The 13184-nt window shown below is 45.1% G+C and overlaps 3 protein-coding genes across 3 annotated transcripts; 1 reads left to right on the forward strand and 2 right to left on the reverse strand.

Annotated features, from left to right (window-relative positions):
* Window positions 1-2: 2 nt before the first annotated feature.
* Window positions 3-6930, reverse strand: LOC120649040 (ATP-dependent DNA helicase 2 subunit KU80-like). The gene is made up of 12 exons (XM_039925709.1): window positions 6699-6930; window positions 6070-6162; window positions 5894-5945; window positions 5055-5186; window positions 4219-4613; window positions 3761-4047; window positions 2326-2521; window positions 2039-2242; window positions 1278-1445; window positions 866-1195; window positions 565-692; window positions 3-477 (listed from the first exon to the last, which is right to left on the reverse strand). Exons 1-12 carry the CDS (start codon window positions 6711-6713, stop codon window positions 417-419), a joined length of 2061 nt encoding a protein of 686 aa, XP_039781643.1. The 5' UTR covers window positions 6714-6930; the 3' UTR covers window positions 3-416.
* Window positions 6931-7022: 92 nt separating this feature from the next.
* On the forward strand, window positions 7023-9073 carry LOC120649041 (TSET complex member tstD-like). The gene is made up of 5 exons (XM_039925710.1): window positions 7023-7231; window positions 7344-7457; window positions 8132-8211; window positions 8305-8429; window positions 8810-9073. The coding sequence occupies exons 1-5, from the start codon at window positions 7179-7181 to the stop codon at window positions 8879-8881; spliced, it is 444 nt and encodes a 147-aa protein (XP_039781644.1). The 5' UTR covers window positions 7023-7178; the 3' UTR covers window positions 8882-9073.
* An 812-nt stretch (window positions 9074-9885) lies between these two features.
* Window positions 9886-12445, reverse strand: LOC120649044 (pentatricopeptide repeat-containing protein At5g46580, chloroplastic-like). Its single transcript, XM_039925713.1, has one exon. It carries the CDS (start codon window positions 12365-12367, stop codon window positions 10280-10282), a length of 2088 nt encoding a protein of 695 aa, XP_039781647.1. The 5' UTR covers window positions 12368-12445; the 3' UTR covers window positions 9886-10279.
* Between the last annotated feature and the right edge of the window lie 739 nt (window positions 12446-13184).

The following is a 13184-nucleotide window of genomic DNA, read 5'->3' on the forward strand; positions in this document are numbered from 1 at the left end:
AATTCATCAAAGCAAATTCATTCATTTCTCGATTCAGCCATTCAGGCGTGCAGCCCATGAGCACATCCCGGGGAATTCCTATTCAGCTATTCCTTTCTCGGTTTCTCCTACTAAACCGCCCCATCTCCACAGCACCTACCAAAGGCCGAAAGAAAATACCCACAGTGCAGCAGTCTCCTCGACACAGCAGCAGCAGCAGCAGCAGCAGCACTGTAGCAGCAGGAAACAAACTCAAATAAATTGTGCTGCAAGACAGTGACTAAATCCAGAGAGTTGAGGATTAGTTGCAGTTCCATCCATGTAGAAAGCCTCAAAACATGCCAGACACATGCAAAGGGCTAGGCTAAGCTATAGTTAGCGCAATCCAGTTCGAGGATCCCCAAGCCCACAAAGGTGCTTCCAGTTTCTTTCAGCTGCTACTGAGAAGCCGCTTCTTGTTTCAGATAGAAACTTCTTGCCATCTCTTCAGTCACATCACTGCACACAGACCAAGCAGATCAATGGAAAAATCTTGAGAAACGAAAACCACGTTAATGGACGCAGAAGAGGAGAAAGCTTGCAAACCTGTCAGGCGCTTCCTGTTTGCTGATAAGTGAAATATTTTTCGACGACAAAAGCTGAAAGAAGTTAGCAGCATTACCCTTCAATCTCTCGTAAGTCTTTGTTAAGAACTGGTTGAATTCCTCTGGTTCCTGATCATAAACAATACCCACTGTAAACAGAGATGACAAAGCTAGCAGTTTTTACAAATAACGAGACACAACCAAGCCAGTATGTAAATTACCTACCATAAACCTTAGGACATTGATTCGCAGTTTGCCTAACTACTACATTGTTCCTAACAACACCCATATAGAGTGATTACCTGTTCAATAATGCAGGCCTTCCGCAGGGCAGCAAAACATTCAAGTGCTTTTTGGTAATTATCCCCCTCACGTGAGTTTTCTAACAAAGCTGCTGTGTATTTCTGCATCTCCTCGATTGCCTTCTGAACCCAAGTTGAGCTAGATCTCTTTGCCAGCATGGCTTCAAAATCTTGGACAGGATTTAAATCTCTGATCTGCCCAGCGTTCTCTGATGGAGGATACAAAGCCTCCAAAACCCCATCCTTCTCTGCAGAGGTCTCTGCTTCTGATTTAGCTTGATCACCTGCATCAACATATGCCAGCCTCTCCTGTGTTCGTGCCTTATTTTTCTGTAATCAATTAGGCAATTCAAATGATCCAGCCGTCTGCCACATTGGACCAAAATCAATATGATAAATGTTTGCATCTAACCTTGGGATTCTCTTTCAGCTCAAAGGCTTTGCCTAGATTTTGGATTAATGGTGTTTGTTGGTCAATGACATCAGGATCAGGTTCGGTTATCCTCCTTAGACATCTTTCAAGAGGTGGTACATTTGCATCTGGCTGCTTCGCCTTCAGATCAAGGTAACTGTAAAATCTCTGAAAGAGGACAATGTACCATAATCAACAAAAGAAGAAACATAAAAAAGTAAAAATAAAAGCCACAGAGGGAGGGAGGGACAGCAAGTAGCAACCCAAGTGATGTAGAATCAAGCAGTGCAACTGTTAAGGGAATCAAAAAGCTGACCTCTAAACACAGGTTGACCTCACGCACTAGATTCAATGGTATTGCAAAACTGTTTGATTAGCAAAATTTTTGAACTTTAAGTTCTTTGGTTTGAAGTAGCTATGTTCTTAATCCTGTAAAATGGGCCAAACTTTTCTATGGGGTGACAATTGATGCAGAACAGACACAAATACAACTCTTATACTTACCATTTGACCTATACAACTATTTTCACTTTTGAGAGGAACCTAGTAAATTGTCAAAAGCCTACAGCAGTACACACACCTTGTTGTCTTGTTGATCATTGCATGATTTCGTTGGACTGAAAAGAACAGCTACGGTATTTTCCCACTAAGTCAACCTGTACTAAAGGTGCATTGATGGATGGGATAAATGAAAATAAGATGATAAATAAAGTCATGTATAGAAGCATTCCACATGATGTTCTACCACAAAAAAATAGTACCTCCAACATGGGATTTGGTGTAAACTCAGGCTTGAGGACTTCTCTTCCAGGTGGTGCTAGGTCTAGCATCTTCACCAAGTTATCTGCAGCTTCTTGTTGTTCTTCAGTGGGCTGAGATGATGATGGCAAACTGCTCAAGGATCGGAACTGAAACTCTCTGATGTCCTCAGCAAATGGGAGCACATTGAAGTAAAATGAATCTTGCTGCAGCACATAGTAAAAATGATTGAATGCACACAGTCATCCATAAAAAAACTTCGAATGTAAACCACAAATATAAAACTTACGACATTGTTAACTGATGAAATGTTTGGTGTCAATACACCAAGAGCAACATTCCCTTGACCTTGCCTCCACACACATCGCACAATTGCAACCTTGTTCATTTGATGCATTGCTCTTGCTACGGCGGAAACTGCAAGAGTTGCTTTCGTGTTACCAGGTTCAGGTATAAACAAGCATACATCTTTCATAAAATGGTGCCTGCCAAAGTCGAAAAAGAGAAAGCATTACTAATACACAGCCATGCAGGTTCCAAGACTGCAGAACATCAAAGAATTAGGAATACACTTTACCATACATCAAATTCCAAATTGCAAGAAAAAAGACAAAAAATAATTAAATTATACGACTATCATGACAAGTCAAAATTTTATAATGGCATTGCTCAGATCAGAAGAGAACTAATATAACCATTAAGCTATCAAGTGTCAACCAAAAATGCACCAGGATGAATTCTACAACTTTTTTGTTTCTTGAATTGAATAAAAATTCATTACGATATGTACTCAAGGGTAAAATCAAGTAGACAGGTTTCATCTGCCGAAATAACCACAAGCTTCACTGATGTAGATAGGGCTGGGTAATGAAGGGTTCGCTCTTGCCTACAAGGAAGTCAAATCACTTCATATGGCTATGTTCAATTTATAGCTCAACTCCCCGGTTCTCATTGAAGAATGACAAAATAGAGACCATTTAGCCATTTCACCAGTGTTATCACAAACGTCAAAATGCTAAACATTCTTTCACCTATCGTTTAGCTATTTATTCAGGCTAAACATCCATTTAAGTGGGTTATAATGGTCATCAAACGGGACAAACAGCTAATTAAACGGACATGGCTAACCACCATGTAGTGTTTGTACAGTGTTTAAACTTTCTAAACAACGGTTTAGGCGAACAGGCACCACCTGATCCAAATTTGTTCTTACAGAGTAGCCATGTGGTGTGCATTTGAAATAATTGCACAGCATATTTTTGTTTGCATGGTTTCCAAATGATTGCCCTTGAAGACTCCGAATAGACATAATATACAGGAGCAATGTACAAGTTTTGTCCCCATAGTCCTTGCAACAGTAGCAAATATGGGATAGCAAAGGGAACATAACTTTTAAGAATATAAAATACTTGGTCTTGAGATTTATAAACAAACACTAAAGCAATAAGAAACGAAAACTATCACCAATTGGTAGTACGAGAAGAAGTTTTTGTAGAAAATAAGTATAGCATGGTTTATTTTCTCCTTCAGCTATCATTTTATTTTATAAATAGAAAAAAGGAAAGGTTTTTAGAGCATTAGCTACTAGCAGAATTTAATGATCGTGTCTAGCATTGATGTGACAACTACTGATAATGAAGAAAGCGCAATAGCAAGTACAAACCAACAAATGCCAAAGAATAACATTTATATACTCAGATGCCAAGTCAAAGGTTATAGAATACCGTGATATGCTGGATCTATCTGTAAATCCCAGAAGCTTCACACCTTTCTCTGGCTTGAACTTGACCGCCTCCCATTCGGCAGATGATATCGGGACAACTTGAGGACCATAAAGATATCCCTTAATCCTCTGATCTGGTGGAACAACTTTGTCTGGTTCAACAACGCTTTTATACTCATAATCCACTTTGACTTCATGAGAGGCAAATTTATCACTCGGAGGTGCCTTGTCTGAATACTTCTTCAAAGTGGGGAACTTTTCCTCGGCTGTTTTCTTATAGACCCACACCTATCCACAAGAGCATCCAAATCAACCATGACTGTGAGCAATGTTGGCATGCTATCAATAGGCTCAAACAACTTGCAAACTGAAGGAAAAATCTTGAATTACAATAAACTTCTGTAACTGTTGGAAACATTGCATGGAAATGATTAAAAAAATACTGGGCCTACCACCTACCTTAATTTTAAAATTGGGGCTCACTTCCAGGTCTCCCCTGAAGACAGTAACTGGAAGCACATTTCTTGTCTTCAGAGCACCCAACAGGGATGTTGGGCTGTCAACCTGGACTACCTTTGCTACTGATCTATTTCTGAATTGATACAATAGTCGGTCATTTTCTTCCATTACAGAATTATGATGAACTCCTGGTTCTCTGAAGACAATGCACTCCATCTTGATATCATGTCTTTTCATCTGGTCTGCAATGGTGTCCACCTGATCTTCTTTAGTCCCCTCAGGTGGATCTCTTAACGGATACTGTGCACTGGTGATTAGACAGAGGCGCCGCTTTCCTTTGGTATTTCCAAATTTCCTAATTACCATATCCAAGCCAACAACAATAGCATCCAGAACTTTGCGTTAGTCAAGGAATTTCTACACTGACTTTGGTCAAATTCCATAGGAACAAAACAAAGCCCAAACAATATCGCAGAAACAGCTTAGATTAATAAAACATAGAAGTATATTGTATCGTTCTATACAAAATAATGAGTCAATGGCAGGACCGCAGGACAAAATTCAATGAAGCACATGAGAAACCAATAATGTTCAATCTAGGCAGGAACCAGTACATAAAGGACCGAAAATGTTAAATCACTTACGTCAATAAAACTAACAAAGGGCACTACGAAAAATGCAAATATTCAAAGATGGCCAAGCTAAGAAATGCTACTTTCTAACTGTCTACATATGATTTTGTTTATCTAGCACACATATATTTAGGTACTTACAGTTTACGTAGCAACACAAGTACTTAGCGATTTATTAGTATAAATCAAACAATAGAAGGATACAATCACCAGGGACAGATCCTGCTGGAAGGTTTTGCAGAGCCTGTGATGTCCCTTCGTCTACAACTTTAATATCATGCGCAACTGTCACATGCTTATAGCCCCCAAGCTCCTTCGCAAGCTCATTGCATGTTTCTGAATAGATCAGGGAAAGCATTTCATAAACTTTTAACTTCCGGAAACAATAAACATAAAATGCTGGCAGTGTTCCTGAATGATGACAAACAATGTAATTCAGAATATCGATGTCTAACTAAACTAAGGGTGTTCCAATGACTTCATCAGAAATCTCCACCAATTCTAGATGCGTGGACAAAAAAAACCCATACAGCTGTCCATTTTTAAGAAAATACTTGGTCAATCTAACTATGAGCAGTTTCATGATAAGCACTCTTTGAAGTGATATAATGAACTAAAGTAGGAAAGTTAGGTTTCTCATTGACTTTACCCTTGTTTTAAAGTCCCATATAATCCAAAAAAGAAGTTTACTAATTTAATGGCAGATGACTACAACCCATTAAGTTCATCTTGAAATGCTTATAATCGTGTTGACTCTTGTGAAGTTGAAGTTAATGTCTCAACACATGAATTAGGTGCAGAAACAACCAGGTTATTGTTTTTCATTCAACACAGTTTATTATGTTTGATCATATTTATCTCAAAACACACTGTTTGATGCCATCTATTAGTACTGAATGGTTATAAAGTGCTTACAAAGGCTCAACCAGTTGGAACTTGGAACCTCAAAAAAAGAATAGAGTTGTTATATTGATAGTTTACAGAATCTAAGTCGAAGGACTAACAGATAAGATTTGAAGTAGAAATAACTATAAATAACTAACCTTTAGTTCCAAAGAGGACAATACCAACCTCATCACTTCTATTATAAACTAACTGCATAAAACAAAAGGTGCACGGGAAATTAGCTTGATCAGAGGTGGTTTGACCATGCAACTAAAGGCAGTAGCACTTAAACTTGACGAAGCTGGATGACAAGGATGGAAGAAGACGTGCTTGCCTTCTTATGCACCAGAGTTGAGCATATGTTCTTGACCTCCTGCAGCACCCCATGCATTGAAGGACCAACATCCAGTAGCAAAACCAATGCTTCCTAAGAAATAATTATGCAAAAGCACAGTTGTTACTAAAATACTAAGAGAAAGAATAAGCCCATTCGTGCATTGTTGAAAAAGCGTCCTGACAAACAGAGCTAAGAGTCTTTGGTTCATCGGATTATCCCTCCTGCAGGTTGATAAAGATAACAAAGATATAGACGGAATTTATGACATCTCCTTGGATCATAAACTAGTATATATGTTTTCTGTATTCGCAAGCACAGAGATGATCAAATTTACACATTACTTAAAATCTGCAGTTGAACAAACAGCAGCTGTTGGGCAATCATGTGTGTACCGTCCGGGGAAACAAACATGGTCAACGAGAGAAGTTAATTTGGGGGACTAAACTAAATCCGAATGGCCCCCAGAAACATATGTATTATTTCCCGCTGGATTAAACCCTAGAGCAGGCGAGGGGATACATCGCACTCTTAGAAGCTAAATGACGCGCATTATTTTGGAAGGTGTGATTGGTTGAACCACGAAAATACAGTCTGCGCGCAATCGACGTTGTAAACGAAGGGCGCACCTTGTTGCGGGCCATGGCCGATGCAGGGAAGAGGGGCTTGCCGCGCAGCAGAGAGAAACTGAGGAGAAGGAGGGTTTATGCTGTCTCCATGAAAACCCGCCCGATGCCTGGGGCAAGGTGCAGCCCAAGGGCCGGTCGTCGTCTAGCGTGCCGTGGGGGGAGGAGGAGGAGAGACGGAGGAGGCGAGCGAGCCGAGGGAGAGGAGACGACTCCGGCGGCCGGCGGAGTGGAAAAAGTAATAAAAAAAAGAATCGAAAAATAAAGGAAAGGAAATGGAGTCGTGGGCCGGGCCATCACAATGACAGAGCCCACAATGCCCGTTGGCTGTTGGCTCGGCTCCTTCCTCTTCCTCAGGCAGAGGCAGGCGGCAGAGGCAGGCAGCAGAGGCTCCCTGACTCCCTGTCCCTGCTGGCTGCTGCTCCTCCCCTCCTCCCCGCGCACCAAACATCAAGAGATTCTGGACGTCGACGAGGAGGCGAGATGATTCTGGCCGTGCTCTTCGCCAACTCCGACGGCAACATCCTCATCGAGCGGTACTTTCCCCTTCCCCTTGTCGCAGAGATCTCGTCTCCATCCCGCTGCCTGATGAGATCTACCGGTTCGGCGCCCCCTAACGCGTATCACATGGGCTGTTGGAACTCACAGGTTCCATGGGGTTCCCGCGGAGGAGAGGCTCCACTGGCGCTCCTTCCTGGTGAAGCTCGGATCCGAGAACCTCAAAGGCTCCAAGAACGAGGAGCTCCACGTTGCGTCCCACAAGTACGTTTACCGCCTAATCTAATTACGTTGCCGCATCACCAGCAATTAGGCTTCCATTCTATTTCGTCATGTTAATGTTCGCTGGCAATTCCTTGTCTCATATTTGATGGAAGTGACTCCAGAAAGAAAACGTGGCTTTGTCATCAACTGTTTACTTTCAAACAATTAAACTCCTTCTGATCAATTGATTATAAGAAGCGGTAAAGAAAACTTGACGTTGATATCTACAGCTTATCAGCTGGGGTACTGCCTCTGATCAGTTGTGGTACAAGTCATAGCGCCATTTTCTAGGATTAAGTTAACCTGCACCACACCTCGCAATCAACCATGTCCTAAATGATTACAGCCTTAGAGGCAGTTGAAGTTTGCTATATAACACTCTACGATCATGGTAAGTTGCTATAGAACACCAAAAGTAGATCACTTTCTCTGCAGTACACTAGAAATGAACTAAACACAGTGTTAAGTAGCACATAACATAATTTCAGTGCCCCGTGGAAATTAGTCTGCCATGGTTGTAGAATGTCCTCTAGCAGAGTTTCAGTCTTGCAGGTTACTTCAGTTTGATTTTATGCCAGGTTACTGAATCATGCCTGTCATCCCCGCTAAATTATTTTCTTACCCAAAATATTAGATTGTTGCTCCGTCATTGCTAATCATCGACACTATCCTAGGTCGGTCTCTATTGTTTATACCACGATTGGGGATGTCTGCCTGTACATTGTTGGCAAGGATGAATATGATGAGCTTGCTTGTAAGTTTCTCGTATTATTCACTTAAGTGGTCTTCCATTTCAAATCTTCGACGTAGTACATCATTTCAACTTAATCCTTCCTACCATTTGTAGTGGCCGAGGTGATATTTGCAATCACATCAGCGGTGAAGGATGTCTGTGGAAAACCTCCTACTGAGCGCCTCTTCCTTGACAAATACGGGAGGATCTGCTTGTGCCTTGATGAGATTGTTTGGAAGGTAGAACTTCAACTCAACTTTCTGGCCGCATGTGCCTTTTTATATGGATATAACTATTGGGTACTTTTAATGCATGGCATAATGCTTAGTATATTGGCTTTGTGCCTGAGGGACAATATCATGCTGAGAACTATGTTTGCTCTGCTATTTTTGTGCCTCTAATTATTCATACAATCATCCCATGATCCGATGCTGAGATAACTTAGTGATGCATATTGGCCTTGATGTTGTGCAGCAATGTATTGCCTCATGATCATCGAATCTTTTAATGCAATTAAACAGAAAGCAGCATTTTCTATATATGTTACGACTTATTATCCACAATATATTTTATTGAAAAAAAACTTGTTCTCTGATAGCTGTCTTAATCATTCGTGCAGGGTCTGCTTGAAAACATGGAGAAAGACAGAGTGCGGAGGTTGATTAGACTAAAGCCCCCTGTTGAGCCATGATTTTCATGTGTATTTTATGCTGTGTATTGCTGTAATTCAAATCCAACCCCATTTACATTTATAGGCTAAAGTTCAGAGTTTGCCTCTGCCCTTTGTATCTGCAAGACCATCACTCGCTCCTCTGAGGCCTATGTGCGACATTTACAAAAGAAACCTATGATCCTTGAATTTATTGTGTTGTTGCCCGAGTGATACCGCATTGCATTTCTGCTACTGCTGTGGATACTCTGGATATCTCCTTTATACCTGAGATGGGCTTGTCGAAAGTGGTAGCCAGCATGCAGATACCATTCTGACCCTAGAATCCGTATTTTGTTTGTATGTAGAAGAGTGTCCTGGGGAGAGAGAGTTTCGAGGGTCAAGCATCATCGCCCATTAATTTCAGGGGATAAGGGGCGCCTCCAAAGTACACATTTACCTGGCAGGTCTCCAATTCTCACTGTAAGTACTTTGAATGCTGCGGTGGTTTTGCGGGCACATAAGGAGGGATAGAGTCCGGAACGAAATTATTCGGGATAGGGTCGGGGTGGCACCAATTGAGGAGAAACTTACCCAGCATCGGCTGAGATGGTTTGGACATGTCCAACGAAGACCTCCTGAGGCGTCGGTGCATAATGGGGTTCTTGAGCGGATCGATAATGTAAAGAGGGGTAGAGGTAGACCTAAACTGACGTGGGATGAGTCGGTTAAGAGAGACCTTAAGGATTGGAATATCTCTAAAGAGATAGCTTTGGATAGGAGCGCTTGGAGACTAGCTATCAATGTGGCTGAATCTTGAATTTATTTCTTTCGGGTTTCATCTCTAGCCTACCCCCAACTTGCCTGGGAAAAAAAAGCTATGTTGTTGTTATTGTAAGTACTTTGAATGCTGCATCTATATTGTTAGTTCAATCACCAATTCACCATCTATTTATTTGTGCAAAACGCACGAACGAAATAGCAAAACTGTTGGGGTTGAAACACTCCAGCATTAAATACAGACCAACCGCAAATAAATAAATAAATAGAGCAGCTGCAAATTTTGGAGATGAATCCCTTCCAATTTTCACAGTTCAAAGGCAGTACATTATCAGCCAAACCTCTGCACATAATGTGCAAGAAAGGGAAAAATAAAATAATAAAAATATACTCCTCCACTACTATAATGGTATTTAACAAGTGACATTCAAATTTCATCAGATACAGAATAATCAGCTGACGTTTTCAGAGTGCCCACTCGTGCTACCTTTGCAATGCATGGAAGAGATAAGTTCCTTATGTGTTTCAGTCCTCTTCCTACAAACTATATATGTCAACAAACTATATGGGATCATGAACTTAATATCACTCAGTTTGCTCATTCAACCCCCAACTTTGGAACTTGTGGCATTATGCAGTAAGCCATTGCAACTATATGCATCATCCAGCAATGGCCACTGACGAACTGCTAATCTGCAACCATGAGACCAGATCATCCCTTGAACTGATGAAGCTGCCGACTTGAGACTCGCTTGGATGGAATGGCACCGCCATTTGCTCAAGATGAGCCGCGAAAGCACTTGCCAGCCCCTGTGCAAACTTGTGGGTGCTGGACCCAGTATACACGCTGAAGGACTCTGGCAAATCCTCGTGCTGCAGCAAGCGCTCTGAGATGTTCCGCATCCAATCATCGAATGCTGTCTTGGCTGCACCAACCGAAAGGGATCGCAGATCCAGTGACCACTCTTCATCCTTTCTGCTATGAATCTTGGAGTACAAACCGTAGGTCTGGGCAAGCTGGAAGACTTGTCTTGCCCTCCGAGGAGGGAAGCCATGGTTCTGGCATATGTCGATCAAACAGTTGCAGTAAGGCCGGCGTACTTCAGGGGCTGCAGCGTTCAACACGTCCTTTAACTCCTTTGTGAGATCCTCAACACCCAGCTGGTCCTCACCGAGCATTCTGATAAGCTTGACCAGGTTCTGGTTGACCTTTTCCAGGGAAGAAAGCACCATTTCCGTCTCCTCCCCGCTGCTCAGAGCGACAACAGAGAGCAAGCACCCACAGAGCCGATCATCGGGCTTGAGACCCTTCTCCAGCCCCGCCTCAAGCACCTCCACTGCCTGCTGTATCCTCTGCGCCTTGCCGAGGCACTGGATGACGATGGTGTAGCTCATGATGTTGGGCTCTATCCCGCCCTTTAGCATCTCATCAAACAGCTGGAGTGCACGGTCGGTGTCCCCGTTGCTCCCATAGATGTTGATCATGGCGGTGTAGCTCCACTTGTCCGGCTTGGGGACGTCACGGCACTCTGGGTCCTTCATCTCGTTGAACAGCTGCTCAGCCTCGGCGACCAGCCCGACGTCAGCGCACATGCTCAGCAGCGTGTTGCAGAGGATGTTATCGGCGGGCAGCTTCATGTCCCTCATCTGCTCCCAGAGTTGGAGCGCGTCGCGGCCCCAGCGCGCCCTCCCGTAGATCTTGGCGAGGGCGGTGAGCGTGCGCGCATTGGGCTGGACGCCCTGGGCAGTCATTTCGTCGAACAGGTTGCGCGCGAGGCCGGGCTTGCCGGTCTTTCCGAGCGCCTCGAGCAGGGCGTTGTAGACGAAGATGTTGGGCTTGATGCCGACCTCCCGCATCTCGTGGAAGACGAAGCGGATGCCCTCGTAGTCGCCGGCCTCCCCGAACATCTTGGCGAGGACGGCGAAGGCGACGTGGTCGGGCTTCCAGCCGCTGCCCCTGGCACGGTCGAAGAGCGCGAGCACCTCCTCCTTCATGCCGAGCTGCGCGTAGACGTCGAGCACCGCGGAGTAGGTGACCTCGTCGGGGAGGACGCCGTCGGCGGCGTACATGCGCTCGAACCACTCGATGGCCTTGGTGAACTGGCGGCAGCGGCGCGCGGCGGTGATGAGGGTGGAGTAGGTGATGTTGTCGAGGGGGACGCCGGCGCGGAGCATGTCGAGCGCGAGGCGCTCGGCGTGCGGCCACTGGCGCGCGGCGCGGAGCGACTTGAGAGCGACGTTGAAGAAGATGGTGTCGAGCGGGAAGGCGCCGTCGGGGAGCGCGCGCAGCCAGGCGAGGAGGGAGAGCGACTTGGGCCAGGACGGGTGGAGGTAGTTGAGGAGGAGGAGCGCGTCAGAGGGGGAGGGCGGAGAGCCCGCGGGGAAGAAGGCGTGGAGGGTGTCGGCGAGGTCGGCGTCGTCGGGCAGCGCGCGGATGGCGCGGAGGAGCGGCTGGAGCGGGGCGGAGGAAGGGTGGGCGGACTGGGAGCGGCGGCGGTGGCGGCGGAGGGAGAGGACGGTGGGCTTGGGGCGGGAGGGGTTCACCCAGGTGGGCTGCGGGGTGGGGCGGTCGGCGGTGGAGGCGGGGGTGGGCTTGTCATGGAGGAGCGTGCGGGAGAGAGGCTCGAGCTGGTCGGAGAGGGAGGAGGCGGCGGTGGCGGTGGGCCTGGGCCTAGGGTTGGAGTGCAGGTGGCTCCGGCTCCGCGGCGGGGAGAGAAAGAGGAAGACGGAGGCGGCGGTTGGCGCCATGGCCGACCCCAATGAATGGAGATGGATAGGGATTGGGTTGGGCGGAGAAGAACACACTACAAGTCCAGTGGCAGTGGCGCATTGTCCCTTTGGCAAAGAAAGAAAATATCTGAAAGAATGGGCTCAATCCTGCACGGCCCAGGTGTGTGTGTTTTAGGCCCTCTCCATCTAAATCCACTGCAAAGGGGTCCACTGCAAAGTGTTCGCGACACATCTATCATTCATTCAGTTGTTCATCAAGCTTATCGAGAAGTCCGGGGGTGGTGTTGAAGAAGGACCCAGGCTGCCTAACCATCACATAATCAGTCGGAATTTAATATTTCTCAAACGCTCCATGCGACTTGGGAAGTGTGAGCGTCATGCCCAAGGTAGTTTATGACCGCCTTAATCATCATGCGCTTGCCCCTACTGCCATGTGTTATCAGCTAGCGGACCAATCGGTTCGCTACCCCGATGAAGTAGCGGAGAACATTCCGGTGAAAATCTAGAATTTCCTTATTCACGTAGACTTCGTTGTCCTCGATATGGAAGTTGACACCAAAACACCTCTCATTCTTAGGAGGCCATTCTTGAGCACCGCAAATGCAAGTATTGATGTGGGAGTCGGAAAAATTCAGCTCAACATCAATGGTCAGAAGGAGACGTTCGCCTTCAAGCCGAAGGTCGAACAATGTTCTCAAGTCAAGGCAATCAACCGGAAAAAGAAATCCGAGAAAGAGCCGGAGAAGCCGTCCATCCCACCGATCGAAGCCCTCATTGAGTACACGGATTCAAGAGGAGGCGAAGCAAATCAAACTTCACAACCACAGAAACACAA

This window comes from Panicum virgatum, chromosome 9K (assembly GCF_016808335.1).
Source record: "Panicum virgatum strain AP13 chromosome 9K, P.virgatum_v5, whole genome shotgun sequence".
In the NCBI taxonomy this organism is placed as follows: domain Eukaryota; kingdom Viridiplantae; phylum Streptophyta; class Magnoliopsida; order Poales; family Poaceae; genus Panicum; species Panicum virgatum.

Coding starts and splice junctions, on each gene's coding strand:
- LOC120649040 (XM_039925709.1), bottom strand. Junction 4,614..5,054: donor AGGATCTGTCCCTGGTGATT/GTATCCTTCTAT, acceptor ACTAACGCAAAG/TTCTGGATGCTATTGTTGTT. Junction 1,446..2,038: donor CACCAAATCCCATGTTGGAG/GTACTATTTTTT, acceptor GTCCTCTTTCAG/AGATTTTACAGTTACCTTGA.
- LOC120649044 (XM_039925713.1), bottom strand. CDS start 12,367: ATGGCGCCAACCGCCGCCTCCGTCTTCCTCTTTCTCTCCCCGCCGCGG.
- LOC120649041 (XM_039925710.1), top strand. CDS start 7,179: ATGATTCTGGCCGTGCTCTTCGCCAACTCCGACGGCAACATCCTCATC. Junction 7,458..8,131: donor CTCCACGTTGCGTCCCACAA/GTACGTTTACCG, acceptor ACACTATCCTAG/GTCGGTCTCTATTGTTTATA. Junction 8,212..8,304: donor TGAATATGATGAGCTTGCTT/GTAAGTTTCTCG, acceptor TACCATTTGTAG/TGGCCGAGGTGATATTTGCA.